Source organism: Somniosus microcephalus, chromosome 9 (genome assembly GCF_052327205.1).
Source record: "Somniosus microcephalus isolate GS21.2 chromosome 9, FLI_Smic_1.0, whole genome shotgun sequence".
NCBI lineage: Eukaryota > Metazoa > Chordata > Chondrichthyes > Squaliformes > Somniosidae > Somniosus > Somniosus microcephalus.
Genome location: NC_140995.1, coordinates 241434688 through 241453948, shown reverse-complemented (window position 1 = coordinate 241453948; position 19261 = coordinate 241434688). Strand labels below are relative to the sequence as shown.

At 51.8% G+C, this 19261-nt stretch overlaps 1 protein-coding gene across 1 annotated transcript in view; it reads right to left on the bottom strand.

The window, feature by feature from the left end:
• abcc10 (ATP-binding cassette, sub-family C (CFTR/MRP), member 10) overlaps positions 1 to 19261 on the bottom strand; it is a 257280-nt gene that overhangs the window by 17160 nt on the left and 220859 nt on the right. The window contains exon 18 of the mRNA XM_085998249.1: positions 878 to 1131. Coding sequence (XP_085854375.1) covers positions 878 to 1131 — 254 coding nt within the window. The remainder of the gene's footprint in view (positions 1 to 877; positions 1132 to 19261) is intronic.

Below are 19261 nucleotides of genomic sequence, written 5' to 3'. Positions count from 1 at the left end.
GCTCCTCTCCCCGCCCGCTGGCTCCTCTCCCCGCCCGCTGGCTCCCCGCCCGGTGACTCCCCTCCCCGCCCGGTGACTCCCCTCCTGTCCCCGGTGATTCCCCTCCCTGCCCGGTGACTCCCCTCCCCGCCCGGTGACTCCCCTCCCCGCCCGGTGACTCCCCTCCTGTCCCCGGTGACTCCCCTCCCCCCTCCTCCCCACACCCCGCCACTCCCAACTCCCATCACTCCCCAACACCCCGCCACTCCCCGCCACTCCCCAACACCCCGCCACTCCCCAACACCCACGCCCCGCCACTCCCCAACACCCCGCCACTCCCCAACACCCCGCCACTCCCCAACACCCCGCCACTCCCCAACACCCCGCCACTCCCCAACACCCACGCCCCGCCACTCCCCAACACCCACGCCCCGCCACTCCCCAACACCCACGCCCCGCCACTCCCCAACACCCACGCCCCGCCACTCCCCAACACCCACGCCCCGCCACTCCCCAACACCCACGCCCCGCCACTCCCCAACACCCACGCCCCGCCACTCCCCAACACCCACGCCCCGCCACTCCCCAACACCCACGCCCCGCCACTCCCCAACACCCACGCCCCGCCACTCCCCAACACCCACGCCCCGCCACTCCCCAACACCCACGCCCCGCCACTCCCCAACACCCACGCCCCGCCACTCCCCAACACCCACGCCCCGTCACTCCCCAACACCCACACCCCACCACTCCCCAACACCCATCCACTCCCCAACTCCCACACCCCATCACTCCCCAACACCCATCCACTCCCCAACTCCCACACCCCATCGCTCCCCAACACCCACACCCCTCCACTCCCCACCACAAGTGAAACTGCACAAAAGAAATTGCTTACCGAAGGTCCACCAAACTGACCGCTTTTATGTCAACATTGTCGATGACAATCTGACCCTCACTCAACTCCACCATCCGGAAGAGTGCGAGGAACAAAGTGGACTTTCCTGAGCCTGTCCGTCCCACAATTCCCACTTTCTCACCGGCATTAATCTTGACATTAACTCCATCAAGCACATTTCGGAGTCCCTGCCGATACACGAGGTCCACATCCTGGAAAACAATCATACCCCGCTGTGGCCAAGAGGAAGGAACCTGGGTGCAAAAGAATACAGGTTATATTATCGAGAGCACACTCCCCAACACCCACACCCCTCCACTCCCCAACACCCACACTCCCACACCCCATCACTCCCCAACACACCCACTCCACCACTCCCCAACTCCTACACCCCACCACTCCCCAACTCCCACACCCCACCACTCCCCATCTCCCACACCCCACCACTCCCCATCTCCCACCCCACCACTCCCCAACTCCCACACCCCACCACTCCCCAACACCCACACCCCAACACCCACACCCCATCACTCCCCAACACCCACACCCCATCATTCCCCAACACCCACACCCCACCACTCCCCAACTCCCACACCCCACCACTCCCCAACTCCCACACCCCACCACTCCCCAACTCCCACACCCCAACTCCCACACACCCACACCCCATCACTCCCCAACACCCCATCACTCCCCAACACCCACACCCCATCACTTCCCAACTCCCACACCCCATCACTCCCCAACACCCACCCCCATCACTCCCCAACACCCCCACCCCATCACTCCCCAACATCCACTCCCCAACACCCCCACCCCTCCACCCCATCACTCCCCAACACCCACCCCTCCACTCCCCAACTCCCACACCCATCACTCCCCAACACCCCCACCCCGCCGCTACCCAACACCCCCACCCCGCCGCTCCCCAACTCCCGCACCCCGCCGCTCCCCAACTCCCGTACCCCGCCGCTCCCCAACTCCCGCACCCCGCCGCTCCCCAACTCCCGCACCCCGCCGCTCCCCAACTCCCGCACCCCGCCGCTCCCCAACTCCCGCACCCCGCCGCTCCCCAACTCCCGCACCCCGCCGCTCCCCAACTCCCGCACCCCGCCGCTCCCCAACTCCCGCACCCCGCCGCTCCCCAACTCCCGCACCCCGCCGCTCCCCAACTCCCGCACCCCGCCGCTCCCCAACTCCCGCACCCCGCCGCTCCCCAACTCCCGCACCCCGCCGCTCCCCAACTCCCGCACCCCGCCGCTCCCCAACTCCCGCACCCCGCCGCTCCCCAACTCCCGCACCCCGCCGCTCCCCAACTCCCGCACCCCGCCGCTCCCCAACTCCCGCACCCCGCCGCTCCCCAACTCCCGCACCCCGCCGCTCCCCAACTCCCACCCCCCATCGCTCCCCAACACCCACCCCCCCTCCACTCCCCAACACCCCCACCCCATCACTCCCCAACACCCACCCCTCCACTCCCCAACTCCCACACCCATCACTCCCCAACACCCCCACCCCACCCCTCCCCAACACCCCCACCCCACCCCTCCCCATCTCCCACACCCCACCACTCCCCAACTCCCACACCCCACCACTCCCCAACTCCCACACCCCATCACTCCCCAACACCCACCCCTCCACTCCCCAACTCCCACACCCATCACTCCCCAACACCCCCACCCCACCCCTCTCCATCTCCCACACCCCATCACTCCCCAACTCCCACACGCCATCACTCCCCAACTCCCACACCCCATCACTCCCCAACACTCACTCCCCAACACCCACACCCCATCACTCCCCAACTCCCACACCCCATCACTCCCCAACTCCCACACCCCATCACTCCCCAACTCCCACACCCCATCACTCCCCAACTCCCACACCCCATCACTCCCCAACTCCCACACCCCATCACTCCCCAACACCCCCACCCCATCACTCCCCAACTCCCACACCCATCACTCCCCAACACCCCCACCCCACCCCTCTCCATCTCCCACACCCCATCACTCCCCAACTCCCACACGCCATCACTCCCCAACTCCCACACCCCATCACTCCCCAACACTCACTCCCCAACACCCACACCCCATCACTCCCCAACTCCCACACCCCATCACTCCCCAACTCCCACACCCCATCACTCCCCAACTCCCACACCCCATCACTCCCCAACTCCCACACCCCATCACTCCCCAACTCCCACACCCCATCACTCCCCAACACCCCCACCCCATCACTCCCCAACTCCATCACTCCCCAACTCCCACACCCCATCACTCCCCAACACCCACACCCCATCACTCCCCAACACCCACCCCCCTCCACTCCCCCACACCCCATCACTCCCCAACTCCCACACCCCATCACTCCCCAACACCCCCACCCCATCACTCCCCAACTCCCACACCCCATCACTCCCCAACTCCCACACCCCGCCACTCCCCAACTCCCACACCCCATCACTTCCCAACTCCCACACCCATCACTCCCCAACACCCCCACGCCACCCCTCCCCAACACCCCCACCACACCCCTCCCCATCTCCCACACCCCACCACTCCCCAACTCCCACACCCCACCACTCCCCAACTCCCACACCCCACCACTCCCCAACTCCCACACCCCACCACTCCCCAACTCCCACACCCCACCACTCCCCAACTCCCACACCCCATCACTCCCCAACACCCACACCCCATCACTCCCCAACACCCACCCCTCCACTCCCCAACTCCCACACCCATCACTCCCCAATACCCCCACCCCACCCCTCCCCAACACCCCCACCCCACCCCTCCCCTCCCCATCTCCCACACCCCATCACTCCCCAACTCCCACACGCCATCACTCCCCAACTCCCACACCCCATCACTCCCCAACTCCCACACCCCATCACTCCCCAACACCCACACCCCAACTCCCACACCCCATCACTCCCCAACTCCCACACCCCATCACCCCCACCCCATCACTCCCCAACACCCACACCCCATCACTCCCCAACTCCATCACTCCCCAACTCCCACACCCCATCACCCCCACCCCATCACTCCCCAACACCCACCCCCCTCCACTCCCCAACTGCCACACCCATCACTCCCCAACACCCCCACCCCACCACTACCCAACACCCCCACCCCACCACTACCCAACACCCCCACCCCACCACTACCCAACACCCACACCCCATCACACCCCAACTCCCACACCCCCATCACTCTCCAACATCCACACCCCTCCACTCCCCAACACCCACACCACATCTCCCACACCCCATTACTCCCAAACACCCCCACCCCACCACTCCCCAACACCCCCACCCCACCACTACCCAAATCCCACACCCCATCACTCCCCAACACCCACACCCCTCCACTCCAACACCCCCACCCCATCACTCCCCAACACCCCCACCCCACCACTACCCAACTCCCACACCCCATCACCCACACCCCTCCACTCCAACACCCCCACCCCATCACTCCCCAACTCCCACACCCCATCACTCCCCAACACCCAATACAATACAAATCGCTTTATTGGCATGATAAGGTACATCTTATGTTGCCAAAGCATCAAAATACATTTATGGTTGAACACATAAACGCGGTTCCATTCATACAGTGTATAAACAGGTATATCCCTGAGTTTATAAATATACATTCGCCTTGTTTATATATACTCTTGTCTTAGTTTACTGGTTGTCCCTCTGTTCATGGCAAGCTGTAACATAGTGTGCCGCCAGTGTTACACAGCTTCTCTCCTGCCCCAGTAGGAATGGGAGTTTTTGGTTGTCAGTCAGATTTCTGAATTCAGGGCATATTTGTGAGAATTTTTGGTAGAAATTCTCTCTGATGCCCTGATATTTTCCACAGGCTGTGAGGAAGTGCATCTCTGTCTCAACTACTCCCTGACTGCAGTGAGAGCATATCCTGTCTTCTCTTGGCAGCCTGGTCTGCCTGTGTCTGCCTTTTTCGATCGCTAGGCTATGTTCGCTAAGTCTGTACCTTGTCAAGGTTCTTCTCAGTTTGTTATCCTTTACCATGGTCAGGTAATCAGCTATGTTGTATTGTCTGTTTAGGGCCAAGTAGCAATTGAGTTTGCTTTGGGTTTTTGTTGTTTCTGCCCAATATGACAGATATTTTTCCTTTTGCTTAGCGACGATTGTGTTGGGTCGAATTCTTTGTGTTACCCTGTCACTGTCCTGGGACTGGTTATTGTTAGTATTGTTATTAGTTACTTTATTGAGTCCCAGGACTAGTTGACTGAGGGTATTCTTCTTTATGGTCAGCTCTTGGCATTTCAGGGCGTCGTAGTGATAGCATTGGGGGTTGCTCATTTGTAGGTGATTCCAAAATTTGGTGGCTCTTTTTTGGATAGTGATTATTAATGGGTATTGGCCTAGTTCCGCCCTGCATGCGTTGTTTACTGTTTTCCTTTGAGTACGGAGGATACTTTTACAGAATTCCGCATGTAGGATCGCAATTGGGTGTTTGTCCCATTTTGCAAAATCTTGTTGTGTTAGTGGTCCCCAGACCTCACTGCCATAGAGTGCAATAGGTTCAATTACTGATTTGAAAATTTTGAGCCAAATGCTAATTGGGATTTCTATTTGGATTGATTTTTTGATGGCATAGAAAGCCCTTCTTGCTTTCTCTTTCAGTTCATTCACAGCCAGTTTGAAGTTTCCCGTAGAACTGATTTTTAAGCCCAAGTATGTGTAGTTAGTGGTTTGTTCAATTTTGGTTGTTCCTACTGTGAAATTTATTTTGGGTCCCTGATGTTTGGATCTTTGGAACACAAGGACTTTGGTTTTTTGGGGATTTATTGTCAGGGCCCAAGTCTGGCAGTACGACTCCAGCAGGTCCAGGTTTTGCTGTAGCCCCTCTTTAGTAGGTGACAGCAGAACCAGGTCGTCTGCATAGAGGAGGAATTTAACCTTCGATTCATATAGGGTGAGGCCGGGTGCTGTAGATTGTTCAAGTAGTTTTGCCAATCCATTTATGTAAATATTAAAGAGTGTCGGTGAGATTGGCGAGCCCTGCGTCACCCCCCGCCCCTGTGGGAAGTATTTTGTTTGTTTGTCTCCAATTTTAACTGCACATTTATTGTTTGTATACATTGATTTAATTACATCATATGTTTTCCCTCCTACCCCGCTTTCGATAAGTTTCAGGAATAAACCGTCATGCCAGATGGAGTCGAAAGCCTTCTGGAAATCTACAAAGCATGCGTAGATTTTGCTTTTGTTATGGTGAACGTGTTTGTCAATTAGGGTCTGTAGGGTGAAGATATGATCGGATGTTCTATAGTTTGGCAGGAATCCAATTTGGCTTTTACTCAAGACATTGTGCTCCTCAAGGAAGTTTATAAGTCTTTTGTTTATGATGCAACAGAATACCTTCCCCAGGTTACTGTTTACACAGATGCCTCGATAGTTGTTTGGGTCGATTTTGTCCCCACTTTTGTATATGGGTGTTATGAGTCCTTTGTTCCAGATGTCAGGGAAATAACCGACACTCAGAACCAAGTTGAAGAGTTTTAGGATAGCCAGTTTCAGTTTGTCGTCTGCGTGTTTAATCATCTCGTTTAGTATGCCGTCTGTCCCGCAAGCTTTTCCTGGTCGCAGGTCCTTGAGTTTTTCAAGAAGTTCTTTTTCTGTTATTATGGCGTCTAGCGGGTTTTGGTTATCTTTTATGGCCATTTCAAGCTTTTCTAGTTTTTTGCATATTTGGTGTTGCTCTGGTCTTAGTGTGTTTTTCTGGTATAATTTTTCAAAGTGGTTTACCCATGTGTCCCCATTTTGAATGGGCAAATCGTCGTGTTGTTTTTTGTGTAGTGTTTTCAAGTTGTCCCAGAAACAATTCGACTCAATGGATTCCTCCATGGAGCTGAGTGTATTCTTAATAAATTGCTCTTTTTTGGTCCCGAGTGTGTTTCTGTATTGTGTTAGCGTCTGACAATAAGTAAGGCGTAGTTCCTAGTTTTCTGGATGTCTGTGTTTTTGGTTTGATAGTTTTCTAAGTTTTTTCCCCATGTTATGGCAATCATGGTCAAACCATTTTTCATAGTTTTTTGTTTTGGGTTTGTTCTTGCGAGCTTTCAAGTTTGCATTTGTTGCCAAATTATCAAAAATATTGTTTAGTTTACTAACTGCCCGGTTTACGCCTTCTTTATTGTGAGTGTATATGTTATCCAGAAAGGTGTCTAAGAGAGCTTGAGTTGATGCATTGCTAATTGTTTTCTGGTATTTTTCCGTGTCATTTTTGGCCCATCTGTACGATTTTTTGGTGTTGTACAGTTTACTGGGTTGTGTTTCTATGTTGTTTGTTTCTGTCTTTTTGAGAAACATAGTAATTTGGCTGTGATCGGACAGTGTTGTTTGTGGTTTGACTGTGAATGCTCTGAAAGAGGATGGGTCCAAGTCTGTAATCATATAGTCTACTGTGCTGCAGCCAAGAGGTGAGCAATAGGTCGATCTTCCTAGGAGGTCTCCTATGAACCTACCATTGACAATGTACAAACCCAGGTTTCGACAGAGCTGTAGTAGCTGTTTACCCTTGGTATTTGACTGCTTGTCGCAGTTATGCCTGTATGGAAGGGAAGGGATGTCAAAGTGGTTATTCCCGAATACGTAATTGTTTCCCTGATTATTGGTGAAGTCTGGTTCTTCGCCCGTTCTTGAATTGAGGTCCCCACAGATCAACACGTTCCCCTGGGCCTGGTATTGGATAATTTCCCCCTCCATGTTGGAGAAGGTGTCCTCTTTGTAGTACGGGGAATCGATTGGAGGGATATAAAGTGCGCAAATGTAAACATCTTGGGTGTTTGAGATAATCTCCCTCTCAAGTTTGAGCCACATATGGTTTTCGCCCTTTTTTATAAATTTGATGTAATTCTTAAGTTCTGTTTTAAACCAGATCAGTATGCCTCCGGAGTCTCTGCCTTGGGTTACACTTGGTAATTTATTGGAGGGGACCACTAGCTCAGTGTACCCTTGGGGACAGCCGGTGTGTCCTTTTCCTTTATACCAAGTTTCCTGTAAAATGATAATATCTAGATCTTTAGTTTCCTCTATGAACTCTGGGGTCCTACTCTTCACTTCTCGCACTGAAGAGCGTAGACCTTGGATATTCCAGGTCGAAATACCCACACCCCTCCACTCCCCAACTCCCACACCCATCAAGCCCCAACACCCCCACCCCACCACTACCCAACGCCCCCACCCCACCACTACCCAACGCCCCCACCCCACCACTACCCAACACCCCATCACTTCCCAACTCCCACCGCTCCCCAACACCCACCCCCCATCGCTCCCCAACACCCCCACCCCTCCACTCCCCAACACCCCCATCCCATCACTCCCCAACACCCCCATCCCATCACTCCCCAACACCCCCACCCCACCACTACCCAACACCCCCACCCCACCACTACCCAACACCCACACCCCATCACTCCCCAACTCCCACACCCACCCCAACTCCCACACCCCATCACCCACACCACTCCCCAACACCCACACCCCATCACTCCCCAACACCCCCACCCCACCACTACCCAACACCCACACCCCATCACTTCCCAACTCCCACCCCCATCGCTCCCCAACACCCACCCCCCATCGCTCCCCAACACCCCCACCCCATCACTACCCAACACCCCCACCCCACCACTACCCAACACCCCCACCCCACCACTACCCAACACCCCCACCCCACCACTACCCAACACCCCCACCCCACCACTGCCCAACACCCCCACCCCACCACTACCCAACACCCCCACCCCACCACTACCCAACACCCCCACCCCACCACTCCCCAACTCCCACCCCCCTCCACTCCCCAACACCCACACCCCACCACTCCCTAACACCCACACGCCATCACTCCCCAACACCCAACCCCCACCACTCTCCAACACCCCCACCCCACCACTACCCAACACCCACCCCAACTCCCACACCCCATCACCCACACCACTCCCCAACACCCACACCCCATCACTCCCCAACACCCACACGCCATCACTCCCCAACCCCCACCCCACCACTACCCAACACCCACCCCCCTCCACCCCCCAACTCCCCCACCCCATCACTCCCCAACTCCCTCACCCCGCCACTCCCCAACACCCTCACCCCACCACTCCGCAACACCCACACCCCACCACGCCCCAACTCCCACACCCCACCACTACCCAACACCCCCTCCACTCCCCAACACCCACACCCCATCACTCCCCAACTCCCACCCCCCTCCACCCCCACCCCACACCCCCACCCCCTCCACTCCCCAACTCCCACCCCCTCCACTCCCCAACACCCCCACCCAACACCCCCACCCCACCACTCCCCAACACCCCCACCCCACCACCCCCACCCCATCACTCCCCAACACCCACCCCCCTCCACTCCCCAACACCCACCCCCCTCCACTCCCCAACACCCACCCCCCTCCACCCACCCCCCTCCACTCCCCAACACCCACCCCCCTCCACTCCCCAACACCCCGCCCCTCCACTCCCCAACACCCCCGCCCCCGTCCACTCCCCAACACCCCAACCCCCGTCCACTCCCCAACACCCCCACCCCCGTCCACTCCCCAACGCCCACACCCCACCACTCCCTAACACCCCCACCCCATCACACCCCCACCCCATCACTCCCCAACTCCCACCCCCCTCCACTCCCCAACACCCCCACCCAACACCCCCACCCCATCACTCCCCAACTCCCACCCCTCCACTCCCCAACACCCCCACCCAACACCCCCCACTCTCCAACACCCCCTCCCCAACACCCCCACCCCACCACTCCCCAACACCCCCACCCCATCACTCCCCAACACCCACCCCCCTCCACTCCCCAACACCCACCCCCCTCCACTCCCCAACACCCACCCCCCTCCACTCCCCAACACCCACCCCCCTCCACTCCCCAACACCCACCCCCTCCACTCCCCAACACCCCCGCCCCTCCACTCCCCAACACCCCCGCCCCTCCACTCCCCAACACCCCCACCCCACTCCCCAACACCCCCACCCCCCAACACCCCCACCCCCCGTCCACTCCCCAACACCCCCACCCCCGTCCACTCCCCAACACCCCCACCCCTCCACTCCCCAACACCCACACCCCATCTCCTTGGTTACCTGCTAAAATGGTGTGCAACACAAGAACATAAGAAACAGGAGCAGGAGTAGGCCAATCGGCCCCTCAAGCCTGCTCCGCCTTTCAATAAGATCATTGCTGATGCAATCTTGTTCTATAACACAGTGCATTACCTGCAAATATAGTACGAAAAATTATTGGAGGAGGAGGCCAAGATGGATCATCCTCTCAGCACTTCTGGCTGGAGCTAGTTGGGAATGCTTCAGCCTTGTCTTTTGCACTCACGTGCTGGGCTCTGCCAACGCTGAGGATGGGGATGTTCATGGAGCCTCCTCCTGCTCCTGTTATTTAATGGTCCACCACCATTCATGACTGGATGTGGCAGGACTGCAGAGCTTTTATCTGATCTGTTGGTTGTGGGATCGCTTAACTGTGTCAATAGCATGCTGTGTTTTGGCTTCATCAGGCTGGCACTTCATTTTTCGGTACACTTGGTGCTGCTCCTGGCCTGCTCTTCTACACTCCTTATTGAACCAGGGTTGGTCCCCTGGCTTGATGGTAATGGTAGAGTGAGGGATATGACAGGCCATGAGGTTACAGATTGTGGTGGAATACAATTCTGCTGCTGCTGATGGCCCACAGCGCCTCATGGAATGCCCGGGTTTGAGCTGCTAGATTTGTTCTGAATCTATCCCATTTAGCACAGTGGTAATGGCACACAACACGATGGAGTGTGTCCTCAGTGTGAAGACGGAACTTCGTCTCCACAAGGACTGTGCAGTGGTCACTGCTACCAATACTTCCATGGACAGATGCATCTACGACAGGTAGATTGATGAGGACAAGTAGTGTGTTTACATAATACAGCAGATGCATTGTACCCACTGATAGTGTGTTTATATACTACAACCAGAGGCACTGTACTTATTGACACAGTGTAAGGCCCCTGCCTCAGCCCATCTGCTGCTGAAACACTCATTCATGCCTTTGTTACCTCTAGACTCGACTATTCCATTGCTCTGTTGGCCAGCCTCCCACCAAACGTAAACTTACGCTCATCCAAAACTCTGCTGCCCTTAACCTAACTCGCACCAAATCCCGTTCACCCATCAGCCCTGTGCTCCTTGACCTACATTCGGTTTTTTGATCGTTGTGTGTGGTTTATCTCCTTGGTTACCTGCTAAAATGGTGTGCAACACAAGAGCATATGAGACAGGAGCAGGAGTAGGCCAATCGGCCCCTCAAGCCTGCTCCACCATTCAGTAAGATCATGGCTGATCCAATCTTGTTCTCAACACCACTTTCCCGCTCTCTCCCCATACCCCTTGACTCCCTTGTAGTTCAAATGTCTGTCAATCTCCGCCTTGAATATCTTCAATGACTCCGCCTCCACAGCTCTCTGGGGTAGAGAATTCCAAAGATTCACGACCCTCAGAGAAGAAATTCCTCCTCATCTCTGTCTTAAATGGGCGACCCCTTATTCTGAAACTATGTCCCCTAGTTCTAGATACCCCCACTAGGGGAAACATCCTCTCAGCATCCACCCCGTCAAGCCCCCTCAGTATCTTATATGTTTCAATAAGATCCCCTCTCATTCTTCTAAACTCCAATGCGTATAGGCCCAACCTGCTCAACCTTTCTTCATACATCAACCCCTTCATCCCAGGAATCAACCTGGTGAACCTTCTCTGAACTACCTTCAATGGAAGTATATCCGTCCTTAAATATGGAGACCAAAACCGTAGAGAAAACGGGGAATTACAGTACGCCTGACATTGGTAGTGGGGAAAATGCTAGAGTCCATTATAAAAGATGTAATAGCAGAGCACTTGGAAAACAGTGACAGGATCGGACAAAGTCAACATGGAATTACAAAAAAGGTAAATCATGCTTGACTAATCTACTGGAATTTTTTGAGGATATAACTGGTAGAATAGATAAGGGAGAACCAGTGGATGTGGTGTATTTGGACTTTCAGAAGGCTTTCGATAAGGTCCCACATAAGAGATTAGCGTGTAAAGTTAAGGCACATGGGATTGGGGGCAAGGTACTGACTTGGATAGAGAACTGGTTGGCAGACAGGAAGCAAAGAGTTGGAATAAACGGCTCTTTTTCCGAGTGGCAGGCAGTGACTAGTGGGGTACCGCAGGGATCGGTCCTGGGACCCCAGCTATTCACAATATATATATATATATATATAAATGATCTAGACGAGGGAACTAGATGTAATATCTCCAAGTTTGCAGACGACACAAAGCTGGGTGGGCGTGTGTGCGGTGAGGAGGATGCCGAGAAACTCCAGTATGATTTGGACAGGTTGGGTGATTGGGCAGAAGCATGGCAGATGCAGTATAATGATAAATGCGAGGTTATCCACTTTGGTGGCAAAAACAGGAAGGCAGATTATTATCTGAACGGCAATAGATTGGGAGAAGGGGAAGTGCAACGAGACCTGGGTGTCCTTGTGCACCAGTCGCTGAAGGTAAGCATGCAGGTGCAGCAGGCGGTTAAGAAGGCAAATGGTATGTTGGCCTTCGTAGTGAGAGGGTTCGAGTACAGGAGCAAGGATGTCTTGCTGCAGTTGTACAGGGCCTTGGTGAGACCACACCTTGAGTATTGTGTGCAGTTTTGGTCGCCTTATCTGAGGAAGGATGTTCTTGCCATGGAGGGAGTGCAGCGAAGGTTCACCAGACTGATACCTGGGATGGCAGGAATGACGTATGAGGAGAGATTAGGTCGATTGGGCTTATACTCGTTGGAGTTTAGAAGAATGAGAGGGGATCTCATTGAAACTTATAAAATTCTAACAGGACTAGACAGACTAGATGCAGGAAGGATGTTCCCGATGGCTGGGGAATCCAGAACCAGGGGTCACAGTCTAAGGATAAGGGGTAAGCCATTTAGGACAGAGATGAGGAGGAATTTCTTCACCCAGAGAGTGGTGAACCTGTGGAATTCTCTACCACAGAAGGCAGTGGAGGCCAATTAATTAAATAAAATATATTCAAGAAGGAGTTGGATATATTTCTTAAGGCTAAAGGGATCAAGGGATATGGGGAGAAGGCAGGGACAGGGTACTGAATTTGGATGATCAGCCATGATCTCATTGAATGGCGGAGCAGGCTCGAGGGGCCGAATGGCCTACTCCTGCTCCTATCTTCTATGTTTCTATGTATGCAGTACTCCAGGTGCGGTCTCACCAGCGCCCTGTAAAGTTGCATCAAAACTTCCCTACTTTTATACTCCATGCCCCTTGCAATAAAGGCCAACATTCCATTAGCCTTCCTAATTACTTGCTGCGCCTGCATGCTAACTTTTTGTGTTTCATGTACAAGGACCCCCAGATCCCTTTGTACCACAGCATTTTGTAGTCTCACTCCATTTAAATAATAATGTGCTTGGTCATTCTTCCTTCCAAAGTGGATAACCTCACATTTTTCCCACATTATACTCCATCTGCCAAATTTTTGCCCACTCACTTAACCTCTCTATATCCCTTTGCAGACTCTGTGTCCTCCTCACAACTTGCTAACCCACCTATCTTTGTATCATCAGCAAATTTGGCTGCAGTGCACTCGGTACCTTCATCTAAGTCATTAATATAGATTGTAAATAGTTGAGGCCCCAGCACTGATCCCTGTGGCACCCCACTACTTACAGTTTGCCAACCTGAAAATGACCCATTTATCCCGACTCTCTGTTTTCTGTTAGTTAGCCAATCCCCTATCCATGCTAATATATTACCCCCAACCCCATGAGCTCTTATCTTGTGCAGTAACCTTTTATGTGGCACCTTATCGAATGCCTCCCGGAAATCCAAATACACATCCACTGTTTCCCCTTTATCCACCCTGTTTGTTACATCCTCAAAGAATTCTAGCAAATTTGTCAAACACAATTTTCCTTTCATAAAACCATGTTGACTCTGCTTGATTGCATTATGATTTTCTCAATGTCCTGCTATTACCTCCTTAATAATGGATTCCAGCATTTTCCCAATGACAGATGTTAGGCTAACTGGCCTATAGTTTCCTGCTTTTTGCCTCCCTCCTTTCTTGAATAAGGGTGTTACATTTGCGGTTTTCCAATCCGCTGGGATCTTTCCAGAATCCAGGGAATTTTGGTAGATTACAACCAACACATCCATGATCTCTGCAGCCACTTCTTTCAAGACCCTAGGATGCAGGCCATCAGGTCCAGGGGACTTGCTGGCCTTTAGCCCCAGTTTGCCTAGTACTTTTTCCTCTAGTGATAGAGATTGTTCTAAGTTCCTTCCTCCCTTTCGCCCCTTGATTATCTATTATTATTGGGATGTTTAGTGTCCTCTACCATGAAGACCGATCCAAAATAATTGTTTAGAGTCTCCGCCATTTCTCTATTTCCCATTATTAATTCCCCAGTCTCATCCTCTAAGGGACCAACGTTTACTTTAGTTACTCTCTTCCTTTTTATATACCTGAAGAAGCTCTTACTGTCTGTTTTTATATTATTTGCTAGTTTACTCTCATACTCTATCTTCTCCCTCTTCATAATTTTTTTAGTCATCCTTTGCTGGTTTCTAAAAATTTCCCAATCCTCTGTCCTACCAATAATCTTCGCAACATTGTATGTCTTTTCTTTCAATTTGATACCATCCTTCAATTTGATACCATCCTTAACTTCCTTAGTTAGCCACGGATGGTGCATCCTTCTCGTAGAGCCTTTCTCACTGGAATACACCTTTGCTGAGATTTATGAAATATCTCCTTAACTGTTTGACACTGCTGATCTACCATCTTACCCTTCAATCTATTTTCCCAGTCCACTTTAGCCAACTCTGTCCTCATACCCTCATAATTGCCTTTATTTAAGTTTAGGACACTAGTTTCAGACCCAAGTTTCTCACCCTCAAACTGAATTTGAAATTCTACCATGCTATGAACACTCTTTCCTAGTGGATCCTTTACTATGAGATCATTAATTAATCCTGTCTCATTACACATTACCAGATCTAAAATAGCCTGCTCCCAGGTTGGTTCCTCAATGTATTGCTCTAAGAAACCATCCCAAATACACTCTATGAAATCGTCCTCAAAGCTACCCGTGCCAATTTGATTTGTCCAATCTAAATGATGATTAAAATCGCCCATGATTATTGCAGTACCTTTCTTACAAGCCCCCATTGTTTCTTGATTTATACTCTGTCCTACAGTATAGCTACTGTTAGGGGGCCTATATACTACTCCCACCAGTGACTTCTTACCCTTACTATTTCTTATCTCTACCCAAACTGATTCTACATCTTGAGCTTCTGAGCCAATATCATTCCTCACCACTGCACTGATCTCATCCTTTATTAACAGAGCTACCTCACCTCCTTTTCCTTTCTGCCTATCCTTACGAAATGTCAAATACCCTGAATGTTCAGTTCCCAGCCTTGGTCACCTTGCAACCACGATCATACCCATTTATTTCTATTTGTGCTGTCAACTCATCTATCTTGTTACAAATGCTACGTGCATTCAGATAAAGAGCCTTTAATTTTACCTTATCATTTTTCCTTACTCTGACTCTATTTTCTGGTGCACTCTTATGCTTGTACACTCTGCCCCTTCCTGATACATTCTGATTATCGTTACACCTGTCGTTGCCCTGCACTGTTGCCTTCTCCTTTCTCTTTGACTTCCTAAATACCCCTTCACCTGAACCCCTATCTTCTATTTCCAGCTTAGCTTTTCTCCCTTCTGCTTCTATCCTCAGGTTCCCATCCCCCTGCCAAGCTAGTTTAAACCCTCTCCAACAGCACGCGCAAACCCTCCCGCGAGGATATTGGTCCCGTTCCCGTTGAGGTGCAATCCGTCTGGCTTGTAGAGGTCCCAAATCCCCCAGTAACGGTTCCAATTCCTCAGGAAACTAAATCTTATCTTCTGACACCACTGAAAAGGGGGAGCTTGAGGTTTCATAGAATAGCTAGAGGTGTGGATTGGCTCTCTGGTGGATTTTCTATCTGCTAGTAGTGGGTAGTCACTGGAGAGGAGGGGGAAGATGCTGCACTGGGAGAGGGAAGGTGCTGCACTGGGAGAGGAGGGGGAACTTATTGCACTGGGAGACGAGGGGGAAGGTACTGCACTGGGAGAAAGGAGGGGGGAAGGTACTGCACGGGGAGAGGAGGGGGAAGGTACTGCACGGGGAGAGGAGGAGGGGGAAGGTACTGCACGGGGGGAGGAGGAGGGGGAAGGTACTGCACGGGGAGGAGGAGGGGGAAGGTACTGCACGGGGAGAGGAGGGGGAAGGTACTGCACGGGGAGAGGAGTGTGGAAATTGACATTATACTTAGCATGCTGGGTAGAATAAAATGGCCAAGTAAAAGAACAAACTTGCTTAGGTTGTAGCTAAAGCAAGAAAAAGTAAATATGTCACAACGTGTCCAGGACCAAGAGATCTTTCATAATACCCACCCACATTGAGGATGCGATAACAGCTATAATTGACTCACTAGCACAAGGGAGGCATAAGGCTATAGAATAGATAAACTATTAATGATTGTCGCTAGACAAAGAAGCAAAACTATTGAGTAAGCTAATCATCTTGGTAACAAGATGATCAGACATGAGTAAGTAAATCATCTTGGTAACAAGATTCAGACAGAACCTCTTGACAGAATATATGATTAACTAACCTTGTCTGGAGATATTTCTGTCCTGCTGACCTTTTGATTGTCCTTGTGCAAACTAAAATGATACAATACCATTACACGTGATTTATGGAACGCTTGCTTGTTTGAGTGTATAAATATGCTGCATTCGCTGATGTCCTTTAGAGATGTTGGCCTAGCCTTTGTCCAGGCAGCTCTCTCCTTGTGCAAGTAAAAATTAAACTAACAATCTGACGGTACTGCTTGTGTTTTAGAGTCTTACTCGGAGTCGAGATTTCGACAGGAGGGGGAAGGTACTGCACGGGGAGAGGAGGGGGAAGATACTGCACGGGGAGAGGAGGGGGAAGGTACAGTACTGGGTGGGAATGGATCCCACGTCTGGTAGCATTGGTTTGTTAAAAATCCTGTAAATTTGAATTTTGTTGTGTGATTGGTCCTTGGATGTGTATCTGTCTCGAACTCTGTTTCTGTCAAACACAGAAGTGGTAAAGCTCTGATCATCGATCGCAAGCCTGTGTTTCTGGGAATAGTCCAAGGCCATCTCGTAAAATCTTGTTGAGATATTAAAATCAGATTTAACAATTACATTAACACATACAATTGCCTCAATGTTTTTTACATGTAAAGTATTTGTTGATTTTAATTTGTTTAAACCCTATATTGGACATTACTGAGGAAAAATGGTGGACAAAGATTTTTTTTTATGGATTCTCAGTGAACCAATTTGTTCACTTTGGTTGTTTTCCTAAGTAATTTCCAGCTGCTTTCCTGGCTTTGAATTCCTTACATTCATTACCTCCAGTCCTGGTTTGCTACTGTCTTATTTTGAATCAATCAATAAAACGTGAGGGCACAAATGTGAGAATGAAAATGTGACAAAGAATCATAGAATAGCACAGCACAGAAGGAGGCCATTCAGCACATCGAGTCTGCACCGGCTCTTTTGAAGAGCTATCCAGTTAGTCCCACTCCCCGGCTCCACATCCCTGCAATTTTTTCTCCAAGTATTTATCCAATTCCCTTTTGAAGGTTACAATTGAATCTGTGCAGAGCATTCCAGATCCTAACCACTCGTTGCGTAAAACAGTTTTTCCTCATGTCGCCTCTGGTTCTTTTGCCAATCACCTTGAATCTGTGGCCACTGGTTAGCGATCCTTCAGCCATTAGAAACAGAAACCTTCATGATTTTAAACACCTCAATCAAACCTCCTCTTAGCCGTCTCTGCTCGAAGGAAAATAACCCCAGCTTCTCCAGTCTATCCACATAACTGTAATCCCTCATCCCTGGAACCATTCTAGTAAATCTCTTCTGTACCCTCTCCAAAGCCTTCACGTCCTTCCTAAAGTGTGGTGCCCAGAATTGGACACAATACTCCAGCTGGGGCTGAACTCGTGTTTATACAGGTTTAGCATAACTTCCTGGCTTTTGTACTCTCTGCCTCTATGTATAAAGCCCAGGATCCCATGTGCTTTATTAACTAAAATAACAACAGAAAATGTTGGAAACACTCAGCAGGCCAGGCAGCATCCGTAGAGAGAGAAACAGAGTTAATGTTTCAGGTCTGGGACCCTTCATCAGAACTGGAAAAAGCTGGAGATGTAACAGATATTAAGCAGGTGCAAAGGTGGGGGGGGGGGGGTGGGGTGGAGAAGGAATTGAAGGAATATACTGTGCTAAGGCAAGAGGCAGGAAAGATAAAATGTTGCAAATGGGGTTGGCAAAATCATACAGCATGAAAAACGGGAGCAGGGGTTATAGTTTGAAATTGTTGAACTCAATGTTGAGTCCAGAAGGCTGTAAAGTGCCTAATCGAAAGATGAGGTGCTGTTCCTCGAGCTTACGTTGAGCTGCATTGGAACAATGTAATAGGCCGAGGACAGAGAGATCAGAGTGGGAGTGAAGCAGTGAATTAAAGTGACAGGCGGCCGGAAGCTCAGGGTCACCCTTACGGACTGAACGGAGGTGTTCCGCAAAGCGGTCGCCCAATCTGCGTTTGGTCTCCCCAATGTAGAGGAGACCGCATCGTGAGCAGCGAATACAGTATACTAAATTGCAAGAAGTACAAGTAAATCGCTGTTTCACCTGGAAGGGGTGTTTGGGGCCCTGGACAGTGGGAAGGGAGGAGGTAAAAGGGCAGGTGTTGCATCTCCTACGCTTTCACAGGAAGGTGCCAGGCGAAGGGGGAAGGGCTGTTAGGGGTGATTGAGGAGTGGACCAGGGTGTCGCGAAGGGAGCGGTCCCTTCGGAATGCTGAAAGGGGAGGCGAGGGGAAGATGCGTTTGGTGGTAGGATCATGTTGGAGGTGGCGGAAATGGCGGAGGATGATCCGTTGAATGTGGAGGCTGGTGGGGTGAAAGGTGAGGACAAGGGGAACCCTATCGTGGTTCTGGGGGGAAGGGGTAAGAGCAGAAGTGCGGGAAATGAAACGGACACGGTCACGGGCTGTGTCAACCACAGTAGAGGGGAATCCTCGGTTGAGGAAAAAGGAAGACATGTCGGAAGCACTGGTATGGAAGGTGGCATCGTCGGAACAGACGCGGCGGAGACGGAGAAACTGGGAGAATGGAATAGAGTCCTTACAGGAAGCGGGGTGGAAGGAAGTGTAGCCCAGGTAGCTGTGGGAGT